Consider the following 23,685-nt stretch of genomic DNA (forward strand, 5'->3'; position numbering starts at 1 on the left):
AGAGAGAGAGAGAGAGAGAGAGAGAGAGAGAGAGAGAGAGAGAGAGAAAGAATACTTCTTCTTTTTTTATGCGCGCTTAGCACAAAAAATACGAGTTCTAGTCGACCATAGAATAAACAAATAATTGAGTAAATAGGAAGTGAAAGATTATAAACGACTACTCGAGACTTCCGTAATTGTTCATCGACTTTGAGCTCAATGCATACACATAAAGCGCATAAAACGAATGAACGGCAGAAAGAATTTGTGCAATGCAAGAATGCAACAAACGTATACAATTCTTGTACTTTTTCTTCTGCTTATTTTTTTCCCTTCACTCTACTGAAGCGAATCATGCAATGAAATAGTTTCAAAGAGTCTCATATAATGGCTCACATTTTGTGTTTGTTATTTGAATAAATTATATGATTCAATTCATTGGTTCATATAATAACCAGTTTATTGGTAGAATTTCCTTTTTCTTCTTCAAAAGAGATGTTCAAGTATTCAATGTTTCCGTGTATCCAAATGAAACTTACACATTCATCCAATTTATGATGCTAGAGCGAAGCGAATCGGATTCGCTTCACATTTTCATCCCGTATCCAAAATTGTTGATTGCCATTTTTCGTGACAGTAATTTCGATAACGAGCCGAATAATATTCGGCACAACAAATATCGTCGGCCCACATTTTAAAAGACCCTTGATTAATTCGCTCCCGTTGTTGCTATTGATGATGATGATGATATTGCTGCTGCTGCTGCTGAGTACGTGTCGTTGAATTAATTTCTTGTATCACAAACAATGAATTTTATCCACACAATTGGAAAACTTCTGCAAAATTTTCACTCTCAGTTTGTGTTGCTCAGAGCGGCGCGTGAGAGAGAAGGAGCAAACAAACGGTGGTGGTTCAATCAAAATAAATGATGAAAAAATTGGTTGTAGCCTAAACACTTGCGGAAAATAACAACAACAACAACAAAAAATCGCTTGAAATCCGAGAGTTGTTCAAGAAATTTGGATGGCAACGCCAATACACACACGAACGCACACAACAGTTCAATTTCATTCAATTGGATCAACAGCCAAGTGTAAACAACAAAAATACCAATCTTGGGCGATAGTTTTCTGTCTAAGTATTATTTCATTGGCGTTTATTTTTCCGCAATTTCCATGAGTTTTCATTGAGTTTGTGAAATGTAATGTTTGTGCTCAGCTCAATTCAATTTCCACGTTTGGATTTCTTCTTGTTCAATTTTTTCGTGCGTTTTTTTGTTCTCTCTCTTCTCATCTCTGCTCAACACGCACATAATACACAAAAGCCATCCGCGTTCATGGTGAGTGCAAACCGAAGGAAAAACTCCCTATTTCTAAAGAGAAAGCTCTTTCTCACGCACACAATTTTGGTCAGAATTAATGGGGAAAAAAATGGAAATGATGAGCACGAATTTAATTAAGAAACTTTTGAAAACACTCAACCAAAATGAATGCAAAATGGTAGAAAGATGCACACACCAAAAATGACGGACTAAAGAGATGCTTAACGGTTCGTAATTATGCACAGTTCAAAACACCGATTTCTTAATGCGTACAAGTCGAGCATAAGACCATATCTTTATTTATATCGTTTTGTATACACGCCTCTCTCCTCAAAACTAGATAAAAGAGCTAGAAATTACTGTGTATTTTATGCGATTCGCACCGACAAAATAGTCTCTTTTTTCACTTCTCTGCGAGAGATATAGAGAGAGAGAGAGAGAGAGTGCGAGCGTAATATTATAAACGGATAAAAGAAAAAATTTCGAGTTAAATTACACAACGGAGCGAAGCGAGTTGACGATGTTGCTCGGTTCGCATTCAGCTACACACTGACTGATAAATGCAACTGCTTAACGCTCGTCTACTCACTAAATTCCAATATTCTGACGGGCAACCACAACGAGATGGAAAATTCAAATTTATGTGAAACACTCACACAGCAAACACACTTGAACTGGTCGCTCGAACACATGGAAACTGGTGGAGAAAGAGAGAGAAGGGGCACAAAAGCAATGGCAACAACAATAGCAACAGCAACAGCACCAACACTGAACGAACGAACGATAGAACAAAACCGACTATTTAACACACATTCAAATGGCGGAATATAGGTAAAAAAAAAACAAGAAGGGACACGAACAAAAGTCCCTTCACTTCACACATGCGTAATGCATACTGAAATGTGTATGCGATGCATAGCGGAAAAGGTAAATGTTCATGTTCATGTTCGATGTGTTTCGGTGTTTCGGCACAGGCATTATACTACAAAAGCAGCAAGACACAGAGTGTGTGTAAAGGGATGAAACGAGAAGAAGAAGCAGTAGAAAAAAATATGATAGATAAATGGAGTGCCGTGTTTCGGGTCTTTGTCGTTTACCATCGCTCTTTTCGGATATTTTTCTCGATCTTCTTCTTTCATTGAAACTTATACACTTTTTTCTTGTGTGTGTGCGCGAGTCTGTGAGTGTTTTCTTCATCGTCTTCGGAATGCATTTTGAGGTTTTTTTTGTGTTTCAAATAACAGCTCGAAAGCGAGCATATGGAATCATCGCATACGGGCTGCACAACTGTCTTCTGCTGCCGTTTTATCACGAAAATCTTCAAGAAACTCACAGAAAAAGACAGAAGAAGACGACGTCGACGAAGAAAAAGATATAAATAAGGTAGAAGAAAATGCGATGAAGATGCCTATTGAAACATAAAAATGACACCGGCTGCTCATTAAATAGAAATACTTGAGGCCGGCTGTTGTTGTTGTTGTTGCTGCTGCTGCATCACGGCTTAAATGTATGCAACGAACAGATGAACTGGATGCAACAAACAAAGCGCGCACTTCATAAATATGACGCGCGTTACAGATACAGGAACTGCAATTACTCGGCTTCAACATTATCCATATTCGTTCGGTGTTACTGCAGTCTTACAACTTCACACACAGCACTCATACAGAAATAAAGCAAAAGCAGAAGCAATATCAACAACAACAAAACGACGAAGAAGAAAACTTTGTGTATTTGAATACATTTTGGCATATAGAAGGAAAAGTTTCCGAGTAAGCAACTCATCGTTTGAAAGAGAGCAGCCCGTCTTCAACGTATTCGAAAACTAGTTGATTCGAAACTGCGATTAAAACTTTGTAATAAGCGGAGGCGAAAAGCGAAAGAACGAGCGCGCACATCAAATAGTTTTTGACATTTGTGCGAAATGCACGAGCAAACAGACACACACAAGAGCTGAAGTGAAAAATCACTAATAAGACTAAACCGACTGACTCGTGCATATTCAGCCCGAGTGGAAAATTTATTCAAACAAGAGAAAATGGCGTTGACACAGTTATCGTAGCTTAAATTAACAAAAAAAACTAACTCATATAAATATACACACATTTATACAACAACGCCTCCTACCTCCTCCCTGTGCATGTGTATCTCTATCCCTCAGTCAGAAAAATTGTTTGTACTGCTCACTAGACGCATATTTGGAATCTCTTAAGCTTGGGCTTAGCCGCTTAATATTTCACGGCGACGAAGATAAACTCTCTATCTCTCTTTCATACTCTTCGGTTCTTCTCGCTATAGCACAGCACTCTCACAAATATTGGTATACGATAGAAAAGTTATGCAAACACCAAATTTTACGAAAACTCATAAGACAAATGGGAGAACATGCCAAAATGCTGAAAGTTGTTTGCCCCACAGATACAAGAGGGATACGGTTTAATCTAAACCATTTCTGACAATTCGAGAGTGTTTCCACTCTCAAAATTCACATCAGATTCGGTCAGTCGGCCCTTCCATCTCGACATTTTTCCCACTCTCTCTTACACACACACACGCACTCCCTTTTTCACCCAGCATGGAAATTTATACAGAGTTATGAATCGTTTATTTGATGTATAGAATCAAATTACCGACACGTTTTTTCATCATCATTTGCACTCATTTTTGTGAAGCGCTCCGTAAGGCGGCAGCAGATCGGCAATGGGCGATAAGGTATTTTCATTTCATTTAGTTTCAACGTTAGTTTTGCACTTCATACTAATTCAACAATCTGATCGTAGTTCAGCTAGAGAGGATTACGAGTTTTGACAATGGGCGAATAGTTCAACACATGAAGAAGCAGACACACGCAGCTGAAATGAGCTTGTTTCGTTTCTTCATTTGCCGGAACCATCGTCTCGAAACCCACACAGCAATCACAAATTTCCATAGCAAAATTACCATTTTGAGAGCGAGCGAGAGAAATAGATGGAAAATTTGGACACACACACGAACATACACCATCGAAAGAAAAACATTTTCCTTGAATTTTCGTTGTGAGTTTTGCTGACTTCTACCAATTACCGACGCGGAGGAATAAAAACGGAAATTGTCCAAAATAATTTGGCTCTTGAAGTTCAAGTTGCGCCGGGCGCAATGGCATCTTCATTGCCATCGCATCGTCTATATATTTCTCCATGACACCATTGTGTCGTTGTTGATTCAAAACTTGTACGCTGTAACGTTCGGCTCGAGGAATTGGAATTTTGGCGGTGAAGCTTTTTTGCGCTTTATACACACATACTTGCAATGCGCGTACAAATTTTGGATGAGAAAGAGAGAGAAACTTAACATCAGTAATTTGTGGCAAACAAAGCTAATTGAATTTCATTGAATCTTCGTGTCTTTTCTACCATCGCTTGGCAATTATCCTCGAAAATTTTCAATTGGCAATTTGCAGCCTGAGACCACACTGTTACTGCTATTGTCTTGGCTTGGCCGTTGTTTTTTCTTCTTCTGTGCATTGCACGCACTCGTTCTCTGTGTCTCGTTGGTCGATTTGGAAATTGAGAAATTGGGATCGCGTTTTTGTTTACAGTCGCCACCAGACTGATGCCTTCGACAAACATTCCCATTACAAGCAAATAAACGATAACACAAACAAGAACATGAAGCGAAAATATCTTGGTGACGCATTTATATTTTACGTGCATGTCGACAAAACGTATTGTCATCACGAAGACAGAAGGATATACCACCAGCCCGACGAGAAATTTGCGGAATATCGCATTGCGACTATTCTACGTATAGTCGCAATACGAAAAAGTCCGTCGAACGCAGCCAACTTCACGTTGGTTGTACGAAGTTTCAAGTCGAAATGTCACACTCGATCCAGTTACAACTTCACATTTATCGCAGCGCGAATAGTCGCAGGGTATTCAGCGATAACATTTTGCGGCAACTTTTATTGTGGATACCTATTCGCATTGCGAGTATCCGCACTCAAAAACGGATATGCGACGGATAGTCGACGTACACCTATTTTACCGCAAATTTCTCGTCGGGCAGCATCAAGTTATAATCAAATGCTTCGAAATCGAATTGATGTTACACAACACTGACACTTTCAGTCCGGATATAAATTTACAGAAGCATGTATTCAAGTTTGTTCGTTTCTCTTTTTTTCTCTTTCTGGCATTTTGGCTTAGCTGTACTCTGATTCACGCCACAGAGGATAATATTATAGATATTTTTTTTTTCCTTTTCCGGTCACGTGTTATTCGTGTTCCTTTCTTTTCTTTCAGTTCATTCCTTCAAGACCGAGCACTAACACCCCAAATATATTGAATGAAACACAATTTGGATTAATTATGTGCCAAGTTGCACGCTCTCAAGAAGAGCGATATGTGCTAGAGTGTGGAGAATGGAAAATGTGTGGCCCATTTGGAGATTTTTTTTAATCTCATCTGGATTTTTGTTACGTAATGACTCTCTCAGTAATAGTGGAGGTGTACATTAGTTGAACTAGCGTAGGTATGCAGTCAGGGGGTGTATTTGGTGTGTATCAAGCCGCGTACTAAGCGAAATGAAATTGGAAACTTTTCTATTTTCGGGAGATGTTTTTCAGTGGGCGCCCCAAAATTTGGATTGAAAAATTTTATGTAAGCGACAAATTAGCCAAATTGAGCTCATGCAAACCGGAAAATTATGTTGTGATGCAACCGATCTAAAAGCGTCTGATATAAAAACGAACCATGCCACTCGCTGCTTCTACTGTCATGGCAAACTGAAAATGATTTTTCGACACAAATTTTTATCTCTATGGCTGATGCATTTTACGGGGGAAAACAAACCGGCTCTTAAGTAATTGTATAATTTTCACCATACATCACTCGTTTTCCAAATAGGAAATTCCTTTATTATATACATGTACGAACACACACACACACACATATATTCACCCACCTCGTCGCTGCATCGCCAAAACGCTCATACGTGTAAATGGCTCGTTGAGATGTTCTCTTTCAGTTTTTATCTGTGCCTCTCTTTCGCGCACACAAACCACCGAGCTTCCAGTGACAGTAAGCAATTCTGTTTTTGCCAGCGCTCACATTTATGCCATTGCTAGCGAGAGCTGTCCTTTTTCATTCCGAAATTAATGGATAAATAAACGTAATTTGAAAGATGTTGGGAAAAACGATAATGATGATTTAACGATGCTCGTTACAAGTAGAATATAGGATGCAAACAACAACAGTATACACGCACGCTCGACCATATTTTTTTCGGTAGCTTTACGAGCTACTGTTGTTCCATCACACTCATTCGCTTGCTCCCATTCTTGCTTTTGCTTACTCTTTCTCGCACCTCATCGGATGAAAACCAGAGCAAAGAGACAAAGAGCAAAGGCGGCGGTGGTAGCAATACAGTGGCAACAAGGAACAAATCGAAGGAAATACTATGGAAGCATTTTACACTTGGAGCAGCTGAATTGAAAGCCAGCACGGAAGTGCACACTGCACACAACACAGCACTTACAATAAACACGGACACTAAGAATATGTTAGTGCCGAACAAGCGACGAAAGTCGCACTAAGGTTCGCGTTTCATAACACAATTTATTATTATTTATTCATTTTCGTATATAATCATTTATTTTCATACGGCCAACTAAAAAGACTGCTTCCATAATTTGCAAAGGGCGATAGAGAGAGATAGATAGAGAGAGAGAGAGAGAGAGAGAGAGAGAGAGAGAGAAACGAGTGTATATGCTCAGTTCAATATAGAACACAAACATGAAAGACTCATAACACTCGCACCATCTCTGAAATGAATGCAAAAAAAGCAGTGAGTGTGAAGAGAGAGAGAGAGAGAGAGAGAGAGAAAGAAGGAAATTAATTTTTCGTTTAATAAGATGCACACGAGCTTATATTCGCATCGTTGCCGCCACTTATGCTTCGTATTGAAATTCATTTGTTAGCAATTGACGGTGAACTAATGAGATGCTATTAGTTTTCAGTTTCGTCACATGCGAGAGACAAGCACCAAATTGTGCAGAACTCAATTTTCGGAAGGTGTTGACTCGACGCTGAAGTCAAACCAATGCGTCTCTTCTCACTCACTATCTCTTGCTCTCTCTCTCTCTCTCTCTCTCTCTCTCTCTCTCTCTCTCTCATTTCATGCTTCATTTTTCGTAATCGTGTTTGAAATGCGATGCATATTTTGTATATCAACTTAATCAAGTCTCATTTACGCGGAAACTTTCAAAATAATTATTCAACTCGAACCATTTCGGTGTGTGTGCGTGAACACATCATCAACATTCGAGATTGTTCGTTAAATTCCGAAATAAATACCATGGAATTGAAAAGCCATAAAAACCGTCAAACGAGCGAAACGATAAAGAGATCGACAGAAAAAAAAAATTGTTCGGATTTCCGATCAATTGAAGTGTTCTTCGGTATGTTTATCTTTTATACACGATGAATGTCAATAATACCGCCACAATTTTCTGACTATTGACGGCAATTTATGGCGCTCTTTTGTGTGTTCGTGTTGGCAAATGGGTAGGACGATTACTGTTAACTTGTGTTGCTGCTTATTTTTTGTTCGTTTTTTTTTCGCTCGTTGTTGTTGAATCACTATAGCCGCGCCATCGCCATCGCTTACAATAGGAATTCTTGGGCATGCACAATAACATGCAGCCAAATGCAAGCTTTGAAAATTGTTGTTAGAATACGAAAGTAATGTTATATCATTGAGGATTCGTTATTATGTTTTCCAACATTCGCTTGAAAAAGAAATTCTCCACACTCTTTTCCGATGAAATGGACAATCGATTCATAAAACAAGCACATACAAAAGGCGATTGCATTGTATACGAGGCAATCGTTTTTCACTCTATCTCTCTCTCCCATGCTGGCGACAATACCAATGGTAATGTCGCCCCCAATTCGCGTGCACTACAATTTGAAAAATTGAAATGCCGTGAATGTGCACATATGAACTCAATACATGTGAATAATTAATATTTAATATAAGGTTTGCCATTGCTTTTACACGTCGCTCACACTACCTCTATCTCTATGCCGTTCGCTAGCTATTCTGTGTTTGCTCGCTGTCCTTTGCTTGCTTTCCATTAGTAATATTTTGCGGTTTGAAGACAAAACACATTAGGCTGGTTAACAGTCATGACATTGGTAACAACAACAACTGCAACAACAGCAGCAGCAGCACAAGCATCGACAAGCATCGAGCAAAGCATACAATGTGATTGTCACGATGGTTGAGCTTTCATCGAATTGGCTCATTCGTTCTTGTATGTGTATGTGTATGAGTGTGTGTACTGTGTAGCATTCACGCTGTACTCGTGCCAACAACGCGATGACTTTAGTCAAAATATTATTTAACATTTGAAACAACTTGAAGCTCAGAAATATTGTTAACAATCGCAGAAGAATGAAAACACGATGAAATTCGAGATAGAGTTAAAAAGGAGGAGAGTGAACGAATCGGATGAAAAAAAAATGTCGAAAATGAAATACAAACAGATCGCACGAACTGACAAGAAAAAGCGAAACATTATCATGAGTTATATTCGGTTTTCTGTATGTGAAAATGAGAGTCGCGATGAGAGTTTGTCTCTTTGCTCTCTCTCTCTCTCTCTCTCCCTCTCTCGTTCTCTCGTTCTCACTCTCAAAATACAAGGGAGAAACGACCTCAAAAAGAGAAACCCGCATTCCGTCGACAGCGTGCGATGGATTCAGTTGAGCAAAAAACGCCGAGCAGCGAAAACAGCAGCAAAATAAATGGGTGAAAGGGGAATGATGTGATCGTTTTTCATTTTCAAACAATTTTCATGTATAATTCGCATGGTCATAGCATATCAGTATTGTGGACTTTTTTTTTCTTGCTTCTTGCAACACCGTTCACCATTTTCAGTTATAATATTTTCACATAAGTTTTAATTACACTTTTTACCCTCAGATTCAATATATTGTGGATTGAGTTTCTGACCCTTTCCACATTTTTTGTTTGTTTGTTCTCTCTTTTCCTCTCGCACTCTCTATTCATTCAGCGTCCTCAGTTCGTCTGCTTCTTTGGCTTGTACAAATGCGCTCCAGTGTGCTTGGTGCAGCCATTCAGAAGTTAGTTAGTCGAGTTGTGTGACATCTATTATTACCATTACCCGGTGGAGAGAGAGAGAGAGAGAGAGAGAGAGAGAGAGAGAAAGTTTTGCATGGATTGTTAAAGGTGTAAGACCGTTCGGATTTCTTTTTAGCGTTGTACACATAATAAATCAGGGGGTTATTTCATAACAAATACCAACGATATTGTAGTTAAGCCATCTTCGATGGAAACGTTATCTCACTCTTTCTCTTTCTTCTTCTCTCAATCATCTATCACAACGGCGATATATTTTTCAATTTAAATTAATGGTGACGACGACCCTGGAATTTGTATATGGCGCTGTGTGTATTGGTTTCTCGTCTTTTTTCTCTCTAGTGTTTGAGAAGGAGTGTGTGGATAAAGCATGGCGCCTTCAGATACTCTGGTAGAAATGGCCAAAGCACTTGGCTTGCTTTTGAAAAACAAATTTTCTTTCTCTTTGAACGGTTCACTTGTACACACACATACGGCTCCCCTCGAAACAAAAACAAAAAAAAAACGAAAATAAGGACTATTTACACGTTTTTGCTATCGCCGTTCGTTGGCGTTAGCCGCCGTCACTGAATTCCACTGATTTTGATATGAGCGTATCGTGGGCAAATGCGTGCTCACTGGACAAATAAACATAAATATTGCACCACACACTACATCAAGCGATCCTTATCATTAACGATAATCAGGTAATTGAAAGTCCACCACTTATTTCCGTACAATAAATGTTCGACTTTGCGGTGATGATATATGTAGAACAGGTCGTCAACTCAGTGCCTGTCTATCTTACCAGCTCCGTTACCCTGCCCAAGTGACGTTCATACATCGTGTAAAATGTATGACAAGCAATGCATGCCATACTTCAAGTGAAATGGTAAGGAGCATTGAGAAAAAAAATAAATAAAACGCATATTATGCCATACACATTATTATGAACGGGGATGAAGTTAAACTGAGAAAATTAGCATATATGCGTGCAACTGGCACACACCAAACACGAAACCGAATGATATGATTGTTGTCGTCGTTGTAGCTGTTGTTGTCGATGGTGAAATAAAGAAAATCAGATACACTTTTCTCGCACACTGCAGCCTGAGAAGCTTTCATCGCAATTGTTGCCGAGTAAAATGGTGCAATTGAACGTTGTGTTCGTGTGTGTGTTTGTGTTGTGTCTGTATGTGTGAATGTTTTGCTTGACAACAATATGCGAACAATATCAACCCGAACACATGTTCAGAAGCTTCTCGCATTTAGTTATGAATGAGGTAGAATATTAAGCTCTCATGCTTATGCATGCTCAAGTTCATTCATGTATTAATTGCGCGCCTGTTTTTGAATATCTCGATTTAATTTCATAATTTATTTAATTTATCATTTTCATGTTTACAAGCAGCTTTACTCAATTTGTGTGCTGCCATTCCACTCCGTTTGTGCAGTGTGCACCCCTCATTCGGCTATTTTCGGCAATCTAATTAAAATTTTGTTTCGCTGTCAGTGCATTCGCTTGAAACTAAATTTCTTATTTATTATTTTGGATTGTTATTTTTCACTTTGTGAAATTTTTATGCGAGTGGCCAACATATATATATATACATGTGGCAAACATGTTTGTGCACTGGGCCAAAGCTTTATGCTGGTTTGCATTCTTCGAAGAACTTTGCATTCCATCTCAAAAATGAAGAGAAAGAGAGAGGAAAACTGTGCGTCCAATGGCAGCTGGCTTCGAGTCAAAGTTAAGTGAGGAAAAACTTCTCTTTGGATGCTTTCAAAAGAAATTGTATTATTTGATGGGACCCTCCTCGATAAACTCTTTTTGCCTCAAAGCTCTCGCCCTCAAAACGACATATATGCTCCCGCACACACACACACACAGAAATGCAAAGTTCAATTTAACTTGTTCAATGTATGCAGTGGGAGTGTACTCTACACTCAAATTTATTAAATATAAAATTAAAATAACATGCAATGCAACGTTGGTTTGGTGCACAAAAGCCGTTTGGTCTGGATTTCAATACCATTTGAAATTGAATCAATAGATCGTCAAACCAACCGCCACAGCTGCTGCTGGTGGAAATTTTCGATCGGGGTATAAATACCATTTTGGTGACTAAGTTGATGGGAAAAATGCCAGTTGACAGTGAACAAAGGGTTCACATAGTATTAAAGTCAATTTTCCATTCGGTCGAAGGTAATTACAGTGCCGGTCAATATCGAATGATTGGATTTTAAATTTTTGTTCCAATAGATAGTTGGACAAATTATAGTTTCAAGTTCGTTTTTTGTGTTCTTACTTTTTTATTAATTTTCAATTGACCCGCCCATTGAAACTCGAATATAGGGACAGAGCAGAACGAAAAAAATGTTAAGAGAGAAAAGACCATTATTAACAATGTAAATCGAAAAATAATGAACACGAAAAAGAGTCGCGCACACACACGCACACATAATCAGACGGAATTCGAAACGAGCGGCATTTTTTTCCGGTTGTATTGTAGCCGAAAGAGAGTGAGTGAGAGAGACACACACATTGGTGACGATAGTAGAGAAATTGCACCACTCTTATATAATAAATTGTAAATTCATAAATAATGGATAACGGTTTGTTCATGTTGATCCATTGGAACAACATCGACATAATATGCGACAGAGATAGTGAGATAGACCGGTAGATAGAGACATAACATGTGTGTGTATGAAGAAGAGAAAGAGAGATGGGAAAAAATAATCCAAAGACACACACTATGAATAAATAAATAAATAAATCGATATTGTTTATTTACAACGCAGAGTAATGAAAATGGTTGTGACTTAGTACACACACACACACACACACATACACACAAATTCTAGAGAATTAGAAATTACATGGGCTATTATCAACGGCAAAACAGTACCATTAACCTGAAATGTGAATTTGTTTTTCTCTTGTTCTGTTGTCAATCCGTTTCAACGGCCATATTCATTTGGTATTATATCATCGAGCGGTCGGTAAATTTAAGTGTTGTTATACTTTTTTCTCACTCTTTGTGTGGATTTAATTCATCTTATTATCCTTTCTTGTGTTTTTCCCATTGTGTTGCATATGTTGTTGTGATATTTGTGCGACGACGGTGATAATGACGACGACGAAGATGACGACGACGACGACAGTGGCGGCAGAGACGACAATGACAACGGCATTGTCAGAGATATGGCCGAAGTGCGGTTATAATGTGCATTTTATGTGTGTGGTTTTTCATTCAGTTCACGGGCTCTTGATTGTAATGTAATATGAAATTATATGGTTTAAGCCCCCATGTGACATATGCGCGACATCAAACAATTCATTATATTTAGTTATTTAGTAGCCCAGCGGCCAATGAAACGTCGCTATCATCGTCTCTAGATAGTTTGGCATTTGGTGGTGGTGGTGTTGTGCGAGCGCGAATGTTCGTTGGTTTTATTATCGACAGTATATCGACATGCATGCAATATCATCGTAGGGCCATCAAATGGTCACCATTCATTTTTCTCTCCCTCATTCTTTTCGATTCGCTTGTTCTGTTTCTTGTCGGCCAACTGATCAAAACGAACTTTCCCAAACTCAAACCGACCCACAGAATAGCTATACATTAAATTGTGTATGTCAGCCCTCTCTCAACATAATATAATTTTCAAATAGTATTATTAATTTCAGGTAATTACCCATGTCACGCGTGTATGCGCCAGAACTCTGCTATTTATGCGTCTGAATTTTAAATGAAAACGGAAAAGTTTTGTTTTGCCATTGTATCTGTCCATGCTTCTACACATAGCAACTGCTCACTCTCTCTCTCTCTCTCTCTCTCTCTTTCTCACACACACACACTTTGCGACTGCGTCGCCGTTAACTCATTATACTCGTTAATGGATGCGATTCAGTTTGCAAATGTTCCTCTGTGTGAATACGTGTGACACAACAAATGACACATTATCGTCAAGAAAATAGAATTAAGCCCATCACAATATGTCAGTTTTGGTCGCCACAAAGATTCTCCATTTTATTTTAGAAAAAGAACATGCATGCAAATTTCGCATTCACATCCGATTGCGATTTTATCCATAAAACGACAAATTCATAGTAAATTTGCAAAATGTAACGAGAGAAGAAAGAAATCCGAATTGGTTTCAATTCAGGCAAATAACATAGGCTTGAATTACGATACGGCTTGTGTGCGAACGACACATTTTTTTGGTTCACTCATTTGTTTTCGCATAGCACCAAACTATTTCGTGTTGATGGTTCTGACAACGTTTGTCCTTTAGTCAATTTCTATGCATTCAATTGCGGCTCTCAAATGTCTCTCTCTCGCCCACTTTCATTTAAAAAACTTCAAGTCACTGGTAGAAGCGAACCAAATATTCGGAAGAAGAGACATCTACATTGAGTGCAAACACACACGCGCGCACAGTTCAAAAGCCTTTCACTCAATTAATCGCAAACGATATTTGGCTGGGTCTATTTTTCGGGTTCATTTACCAAAGTTGCCTTTCCGTAAAGTAATAATTATTCAGAATGGCAAATCGGTTATTTGTGAGCATTTAACAAGATTTCCGTCCGCTTCTCGGTTACAATGGTGGTATCGGTAAGATCGTATGGTCTCTCACATTTGGGTTGCCATGACTTTTTTGCCACAGTTGAATTGATTCGCTTGAATCGGAGCGGAGTTAGGTTGGAATCTTTCAAAGCAAATCACATTTTCGAAATGGTATTTTCAAACAAAAGGATACCTGAGTGGCGGATAAAATTTGTGTGAAATTTAAGCAGGGGCAGCATTTCAATGGAATCACGGGTGTCATGGGTGTGTCACCGTGAACATTTGTAACTGTGTATTTGTGAGAATCGGATGTGTTTTTGAAATCATTTGTTACAATTTAATTTAATCAATATACATACTATTAAATGCCAAACTATCTAGTATAAACTGGGAATGGAAATGGGAACGGACATCAATATGCATATATATATATATATGTCTATATACTATATGGCAAACAAGCTTGATTAAATCGTGATGGTTGTCGCTTTGCGCAGCGAGCGAACGCGCTTTCGTGTGCGCACACACACATACCATCAATTTGGCCCGCTGTGTATTTGAATGCAATATTTAGACAATTCATGACTTGTGAGAGTGTTTTTGTGCGAGTGCGTTGTGTTTTCTCTTACAAGCAACCCGAAAATGAAACATATCCATTTGCATACTTTTGCTGTGCTGGTTTCAACAGATTATAGTGTCATTTGTCGATATAAATCAAAATGGGGCACAGAAAAATTTCAAACCCAAAAGCCAACCATAATTTGTGTTTTATGTACTTGCCAACCGATTAATTTTCAATTCAAACTACGCTCAGAGAGTTATTTATTAATGAAGGACCGTTATAAATATTGATTTCTCTTCCTTCTCTCTTCCATGTCAATATAACAGTGGCCAGAATAATCTGAAGAGCCGACACATTCTTTATGGTTTTATTTTCAGTCTAGTCGATTGAGAGCACAATTTTCATTTATTCGCATGTGCTTGTATGTCGTTGGCTTTTTTCGGACATTTTCCAACGTTTTATGCATCATAAAAGTGGTTGAGTATTTAAAAATAAACAGTATTGGCACCAAAGGGCCATAAATTAATTAATAAACGCGAGCGGACGCGCACGCGCGACCAAAAGAGAGTCTCACTTGATAATATAAATTTAATTTTACGCGGAACAAACATTCGCACACATACATTTGATCATGGTTGTAATGAGTCTTCGTCGAAGACTCTTCGACGACTCTTATGACGAGCACAAATACACACGCCGAAAAGAAACAACCATGGCTGGTTGTTATGGAATGTCCAATTATTTTCAAAGTTAATGAACTCTGAATAAACATCAAATCAAGAATATGCTCCACTTGCGATCCTAATCATTTCAAATATTCCGAACCATCAATTTATGGTTTAGCTTCTATTGCGAGGGGGATTTTTTTTCGGCTGATGATGAAACTCCAATAAAAAGAATCTTTAATCGAGAACTGTGCATTTTCCAAGTCGCTTTTACATTTCGAAAAATATAAACACGATGTAGTACGACTAAAAATCAAAGCGAAAGTAAATACTTACATCTCGAATTTCCTTGATTTTTCCGCCACCCTTTCCGATGACACAACCGGCCAAACTTTGATGGATCAACAAGCGCAGATCGATTTCACTGTCCTCCTGTTTCCATGGAACAAAAATAAAAAAATAATAAAATGATTAATTCGAATTAATTGAACCACATCACAAAGTTTAATAATGATGGGATAAAGATAGAAAAAGCAACATTTTTCATTGAATTATGGCTGAATCAGTTCCATTATATTCGATTATGTTTTTTTTATTATTAGTATTCCACCAATTCTACCCAAATATTGACTTTTTGGAACATCTAAGAGCTTGACACAATATTTGTCTGTTCTGTGTTTTATCAGTTGTTCACCCACAGAGTGAAAATACGAGTTTTTGGCCAAGCAAAATAAACATGCTAGCGATTCGTTTGCACGTTCATGCAATTGTTGATCCACTAAATGCCGGTGTTGTTCTTTCCTTCCATGCCATTCGTTCGTTCTTTGCCGAGCAAATGGATTGGAATTTAGGCGATGCTTATTTGAATCAGCTCTTTCATGTTTCAGCTCATACATGCGAAAGATACGTGAGAACGACAACGAAAACGATTATCTCTCTCTCTCTCTCTCTCCCTCTCGAAAAAATGCAATACGAACCGTTCAACACCAACCATTCGTCGTCATAGTCATCATCGTATCAATATATGCGAATTCGAAGTCAGCACCCAAAAAAAGAACAACACCGCTTTAGCGTTAGATGTGTGACACATTCTGTTAAATAAAATGTGCAATCAAACGAGGTGCTGCTGGTGAATGGAAATGGAAAAATGAATGCAATTTTTTCTCTCTTGCATTTTGACGAGACTATCTATCTGTCTCGAGACAGCGCGCGCATGAAATCGTTCGGAAACACTAGAGCAGCAACATCAACTTCAAGATGTGCATATTGATTGGAGTGTGTGCGCAACGGGTGAAAAAATATTTTGTTTACATTTAGTTCGACTGTTATTTCAAAAAGGTCATTGTTCTCTCTGTCTTTCTGCTCTCTCCGATCGAAGTAACGATGATGATTTCATCGTTTTGCAATTGCACGGAACGAAAACACTCCAAACCGAAAGTTGTTAAGGTGAGCATAAGGCAGCAGCAGCAGCAGCAGTAGTAACAGCAAAAAAAAAACGCTGAAATGCATTTGCTTCTTATTTCTCGATGGAAAAATTGTGCTGAACACACATACACCTAATCGTAAATTCGATTGTCTTTCGGTGAAATGACACGAATATTTACGATTCGAATAAGGTTTACTTGTTCGGTTGTGAGAGAAACAAAAAAGAGAGAATAAACCTTTCAACTTTGAAATAGCGTTTTCAATGACTGACATGTCCTTATTCCCTGCGGAAGCAACTGAAAAAAGCCAATTCATTGGAAATTCAATTGTTTCAATTTCAAAAAATGGAATGAAAAGAAAAACAACCAAAACTTGAAATTGGGCGTTTTCAAAGTTTCATTCGAATGAACAGAAAATCCGCCTACAATACTCTATATTTATGTTGATGTTGCTCTTTCCGTTGATATCGAAGGAGTCCAGCTGAAGAGTTGCCCCTGTTCAAGATGACGCTATGAAATTCATGCGTGTAAATAATGACAACAATTGAATGGTTGTTTTGTTCCTTTCTCTCGCTCTCTCTCTCTCTCTCTCTTTCTCTCTGCGTGTGTGTTTGAAGAGAGACAATATGAATGATATGAAGAGCGTACGCCTTCTAATTAGACTTGTTTTGAATAGATTTCGGGAGGAAAAAGAATCGACCACATGCTTGCGGTTTACATTACACACCAACCGATGGACATACCGCATGTCGTTTGTGTTGTGTTCTATACAAAAAAATCAAACGGTTGCGCGCGCGTTCACCCTTTTTTTCTACATTTTCATTTCCAATAACCAAACTTTTTGTTTTGTTCTCACTCTCTAGACATGAGATACACATAAATTGAATGAGAAAAAAAAAAACGAAAAGAAGAAAACGAGGCAACTTTTAAATAGTACACAAATAATGATTGGCAACAATAAAAAATAAAGTCGCGCACAATTTGAGTCATTCAATTTGGCATTATCACATTTTGTTTATCAGTTTCAATCAATGGCCATTGTCCATTTAATTCATTTCATTGAAAAGTGAACGGAGCGAAAGAGTAAGAGAGATGGAGCGAACAAACTGGAGAAAACGGCACAAAATGTGGCCGACGAATCACGTGCTGTTGGTGCGAAATTCGTCGTTCATCGTTTGTCTGGTATAAAAATTATGAGAAACTTGTTTGGCTCTTTGATTTTCATTCAATTTGACGTGGTTTTGCCACTGAATTCAAATCGGAAATGCTTAAAACTACACACTATTTTACAACTAAACTACATCGGAGTAGCGAAAAATCGTAATTTCTATTTGCATATCGCATTTCCCGCTTCATTTAAAGCCTTCTCTTTCTCTTCACTCCTGTTTGTGTGTTTATATACATTTTCGATACAATGCACACAACGTCCTGTTCGCGGTACACTGTCGGCTGAGAAGGCACAACGAATGTACAGGGAGTAAACGCGTAAACGAGTATAAAAATAAAATTCGAATCGCGTGTCTTTTGTAATCACTATTTTAAAAATTTATTTATATGGCAAACTTGTGTGTGTGTGTGTGTATTGGTTTCGGTTTGGTTTTTTAGCGGTTTTCAACATGCATTGTCGATCTGTGTACGTATTATATTCATGAAACTGTGAATATGTGGCGACTTGCTGTCTATTTGTGGCAAACAACGACATTGCGGCGATTCAATAACAATTTAATGAAATATACGCCGCGCACAAAATGTTGATTGTTGTATGTTTCTGATGTTGTTGTTTTTTTTTTTTTTAAATAACTTTCCAATTTCATTTCTTCGACAAAAGATGGCTTATTACGACCGATTGAAAAAGGAATGCTCGACCAAGAGAAGATCGGTCAAAGTATCGCAAATTGTTACTTGATGAAGAAAAAAATCAATTGAATCTTTAAAAAACGAAAAAAAATGCAACTCTTCCTTGGAAAGTCCCAAATGATATGGAAAAAATTGTGGATTTTCAATAACCAAAAATATTCCCAATGATATTAATCATTCAGAATCTGAAAAGCGAAAAATTAAATAACTTGAATGGAAGCCAATTTCCAAATCTTTGCTCAACGACGTAGAACTCAATCTACCAATTTTGAATTCAGCCTCAATTCAATTGCTAATTTATCATTTAACTGGACAATATTCAAACTTACCTCGCCAAAGTTATGCAAAATATCCTCAATCACTTTGAGAGCATTGCTGAGCTCAGGTGCGGATATATTTACCGTACTGTAAACAGAAAAGAAAAAAACAACACCGAAAGAAGCAAAACAAATATCAAATTAGTCAAAATGGAATTAGACAAAACTATCTTACAATACAAATATTGGTAGAAAAAAAATTAAATTTTTGTGTTGGGAAAAATGTTGTATTTTGTTGGGGGAACGGTAAAATTTATATTAAGTATGAGAAAAAAAATCGATACAAAAAATAAAATATCGTGACGAATTCAATTAGAATGAGTTGACAGAGATTAAGAGAAATAGATAGATATAGAAAAAAAGAGAAAGAGATCTGTAATAAACAGGAAAAACAGTCACAAAATGTCAAAATCAAGCAATTCATCGAAACATTGTATGTAGAATGACTGTTGCTAAGGACAGACTTTCATCCTTGTTTCCTTCCAAATAAAAATGACAACTCGACAATGTTTTACAAGTGTTCCGAAAGAGTTCAGACTTTGGATCGATAAAATCGTTCTGTTGTTGATGTGTTTTCTCATTTTCAAAATGATTTGTTCGTGATAAGCACGGTGTTTGTCATATTCATGTTTCCACATTTCTCTCAGTGGATCGAATGGTTTCGTTTTATCACGTGTCAAATGCGTGTGTAACAAAATTCAATAAAAGACCCATTGGTTTCGAAGCGATTTTAATTAAGAATCAAAGAGGACAACAGAGTGTGCGAGAGAGGGAGACAGAGAGCCAGGCACCAATTCGTATCCGAACCGATTTTCAAAGAAAAACATTATCGATTTGTGAAACATATATACATATATATATATATATATATAATATATATATATTATCACACACAGACATTACATACACTAGCTTGATGTGTTACATGATTTCACCATTTTTTTTTTTGGTTTGCTTTTGTTAAATATTTTATATATAATATAATTTTTCAATAATTTCGACGCAGAACAGTGAGATTGGATTTATGCCAAATGTACTCGCTCCGCATGCACGTCGAATCCATCTTCTTTTGCAAAATAATTTTTATTTTCAGTGACAGAAACGATTTCAGTGACAGAGACAAAAAAAAAAAAAAAACAATAAACAACAAACAAAAATTGTTTAAATATTGAACAATTGAGCACTTATTGAAAGAAAAAAAACGGAAAAAACTATGTTGCATTCAAATGAAATAATAAATCCACCCAGTTGTTGAATATGGATTAAAATATTCCGGTTAAAATGAGTTTGAGACCAACAAACAGACAAAAGAGTGTTAAAAAAATGCCCTTTGCCGTCGAAATGAGTCGACTTCAGATTTATCCCCATTTGCATGAAAATTGATGGCAGATAACATCAAGTTATATGATACACTTGTCAGAAATAATAATTCTTTCTAAACACATGATTTTCTTATCAATTGTTCTGTAAATAAGAAAGTTATTTGTTCATAATTAATAACAATTTTCTGGAATAGCTGTCTCAACTGTACGAACCGAATGAGTTGAATTTTATTATTGGAATTTGAACAGTTTGTGTATGATTTTTTTCATATATATCAACCAGTGGATGTAGTTATACTGACGAAACTGAGATGGGTTTTGACTGAGGGGTTTTGTGTGGAAGTACTGAAAAATCTGACATTTGAAATCATTGTTGTAGTGATTCGATGAAATTGTGAACGAAACAGAGGATAACAATTCCGAAAGTTCTATGAAATAATAAATTGAAATAATTCGAACAATTCAATTGTTGATTGTATCAAATGGAATTTGATGACAGCGATTTCATTCTAACTATAATTTGAAAGGTATAATCGTTTGCTTGAATGTACTCTATAGAAATCCGTTAATCGACCGGTCGGATGGTTTGCGTCTTCTATCGAATGCGAATGCGAATATGGGAATTGGATGTGGTTTTTGCAAGAGTCTAGAAAAAAACAAACTGTATGACAGAAACAGAGACAAAAATAGGAAGAGAGAAAGAGTGAGAGACAATGAGAGTGAGACACGCACAGAGTAGTGAGAAGCAATTTGATGAAAATGATTTTTAATCCGGAGTGGGGTGGGGGGAGAGGGCGCATCTCGCTCGGTGGTGATCATTGATTTTGATAATCGCTTTTGTGTTTCAGATGTTTTGTAGCTGTTTTTGTTGGTTGGTATGTGTGTGTGGCTTGTTTTTTACACGTTATACATATACATATATAAATATTATAGAATCGGTATTTTGTATTTTGTTGGTAATTTGTATGCTATGAATATAGATAAAAAAGGCTTAATAAAACAAATGTATATAAGGTTTTTTGTTTACCGTTCAGGGCCAGGACAATCCTCAACATTAATATTGGCATGAAACTGCAGTTTGTGAACAGGTGTGGTATTGTTTATTTTTCATTTTCAACAGAAAAAAAAATTGTGCGTTTTCAGACAATTCATATATATTTTGTGTTTGACGACGAGAATCGGGCACGGAACGAGGGAGCCGGAGATTCGTTTTTGTGTCGCAGAGAAGCGTATCAAAAACACACGCACACCATTTTTTTTTTCAGTCGATTTGGGTTGGTTTGGTTTTTTTCGTACGTTTTTGGTTTATATATCGGTTTTTGCATCAGAAAATGACGTTTGATTGACCAAACAAAGGCACAGAGTGGTTCATCATCAGTTTTCAAGTGTTTTGTGGTTCGGACATTTGAGTTGTGTTTGTGTGGATATTTCGGATATTTTCAGATCAGATCAGAGCAGAGCGGCAGAGTCAACACGGAGGCGGCATTCGACGGATGATGAAGTGATGGTACAATTTGACAAATGCACGTGAGTGTGAATTACGATTCAAATTTGCAGGTGCATTCAGGGTTTGTGTGTGTGTGTGTGTGTGTGTGGATATTTCATTTTATTTTTGGTTTGGTTTTTGTTTTCGATTCAGTCGGGGTGGAGTTCAATTCAAAGTTTTTGGACGCGTCGAGCAAGTTGATTGGTTTTTGTTTTTCGTTTGCATTGGTTGTTGTTGGTGGTGATTTTGCAAGGTTTTCCGTTTGTGTTTAGGAATTTTAGAAATGTTCACAATTTTCATCATCACAATTCGAAACCAAAAAAATTCATTCGGCAAATGACAAATTCCAATGATTAACGCAAGAACGAACATTGAATAAATTGTTTCGTTTATGCCGGACAAACAGTAACGGTTCGATAAGGCACACAGTAATTTGACGTTGATTATTTATGTTTATCGTGTATTTTTTTGCAGGTTATTTGGGATTTTGGTTTTTTTTTGTCGCGTTTATTTAAGATACATAAGAATATTTTCAATTCGCGGGATTTTTGTTTTTCATTGACATCGTTGTTATTTAGTTCAATATAAAAAAAACCGAGTTTCATTGGAAATACGCACATTTCACGCACATGTTCATTTCATTTTTGGTTTAATTTTTTTTTAATATTTGGTTTGGTTTTGTGTCGATTTCATGTTTTTTTTTTTTTTTTTTTTTGATAATATCCAGGGAAATGGCACAGGCAGACGGTTTGATTTGTTTTCAGTGGGTTTCGATTCGGAGTCAACGGCGAGTTGAGATTTCAGGTAGACAATTTTTTTTTCATATGTTCATTTGGTGTTGGTTGGATTGTTTTCATTTTGAATTGTTTGTGTTGTCGTTGTCAGGTTGGCATTTTATTTCATTTTTTTTTTCGTTTGGTTTTTATTTATATTTGGAAAATCAGGAGACAAAATAACATTGATCACACGAGTACAACAAGGACAACACGACCCAAACACAACAATTGCACATCAATTTGAGATTTCGTGTGTGTTTTATATTGCGTTTTTGTTTTTGGTTTGTTTCAAAGTTTTGTTTGAGGCATTCGCGTAGTACCCAGCAGATGAGTAGTTGTTCAAAGGACAGGCAGGCAATATATATGTGAGGGTAAATGAGAGAAATTTCAAAAAAGAGTTAATTATAAATATAATAAGCCTTAAAATAATATTAATTTAAAAAAGATAAAAACGAAATGAAAAAAAAAAAAACGAATTAACGAAAAAAAGTAAAAAATTTAAGGGGAAAAAACAAAAAAATTAAAATAAGAGCCTAATTTGTACGACAATTCAGTTGTGTGCGAAATAGACGAAAAGATGAATAGAATGAGCCAAAGATCAAGGGGAATTAATCAATTAGTAGATATTGTCGAAAAATGGTTTTTTTGTTGGTTTTGTGGATATTTGAAAAGACTCGGGTAAAAAAATAATCAAAGACCGAAAAAGAACACCGACAATTTTTTTTTTTCTTCTCGTTAATGATCGTGAATATTCAAGTGAAGAGAAATATTGGTCATTTTCATTTCATTTAGAAAGTCAAAAGAGAAACTAAAAAGTAAAAATCGTTTGAAATCAAAACGAACGCAATTGATATTTGGAAAAAAAGGAAACAAAAACGGAGAATATTTCTTTAAAAAGAGACCAGGACAAATGATTGGAAGTGTTATGTGTTTTTGGTTTTTGTCTCGTGTCGAACGATTTGCGATTTAAAAAAGGGAGTAAAAACCTCATTTCAACACAATACCTTAAATTGACTAGCCAAATATTTTTTTCTGCTCATTTCTTTTTTTGTTCAACACTTGAAATAAAATAAAATATTTGATACACATGTACGTACCTCTTGACGCAGACGTTTGATGTTTTGGCCACCCTTTCCAATGATACCGCCAGCAAACTGTGTAAATACACGAAATAAAATGGAAAAATTTTCAAAATCACCAAATTTTTATTAAAATTGTAAGCACATTTCTCTCCCTCTCTCTCTCTCTCTCTCTCTCTCTCTCTCTCTCTCTCTCTCTCTC

The 23,685-nt window shown here is 36.9% G+C and overlaps 1 protein-coding gene across 13 annotated transcripts in view; it reads right to left on the minus strand.

Annotated features, from left to right (window-relative positions):
* Positions 1-23,685, minus strand: part of LOC129577616 (heterogeneous nuclear ribonucleoprotein K homolog) — a 62,692-nt gene that overhangs the window by 8,509 nt on the left and 30,498 nt on the right. For all 13 annotated transcript variants that reach the window (XM_055465006.1, XM_055465011.1, XM_055465005.1 and 10 more), the window contains 4 exons: positions 23,502-23,558; positions 21,170-21,213; positions 18,833-18,908; positions 15,559-15,654 (listed from right to left, as the gene is read on the minus strand). In XM_055465006.1, the coding sequence (XP_055320981.1) occupies positions 15,559-15,654; positions 18,833-18,908; positions 21,170-21,213; positions 23,502-23,558 (273 nt within the window). The remainder of the gene's footprint in view (positions 1-15,558; positions 15,655-18,832; positions 18,909-21,169; positions 21,214-23,501; positions 23,559-23,685) is intronic.

The sequence above is a fragment of the Sitodiplosis mosellana genome, unplaced genomic scaffold (genome assembly GCF_009176505.1).
Source record: "Sitodiplosis mosellana isolate CC-2019 unplaced genomic scaffold, AAFC_SMos_1.0 Smas_scaffold_6197, whole genome shotgun sequence".
NCBI classification, from domain to species: Eukaryota; Metazoa; Arthropoda; class Insecta; order Diptera; family Cecidomyiidae; genus Sitodiplosis; species Sitodiplosis mosellana.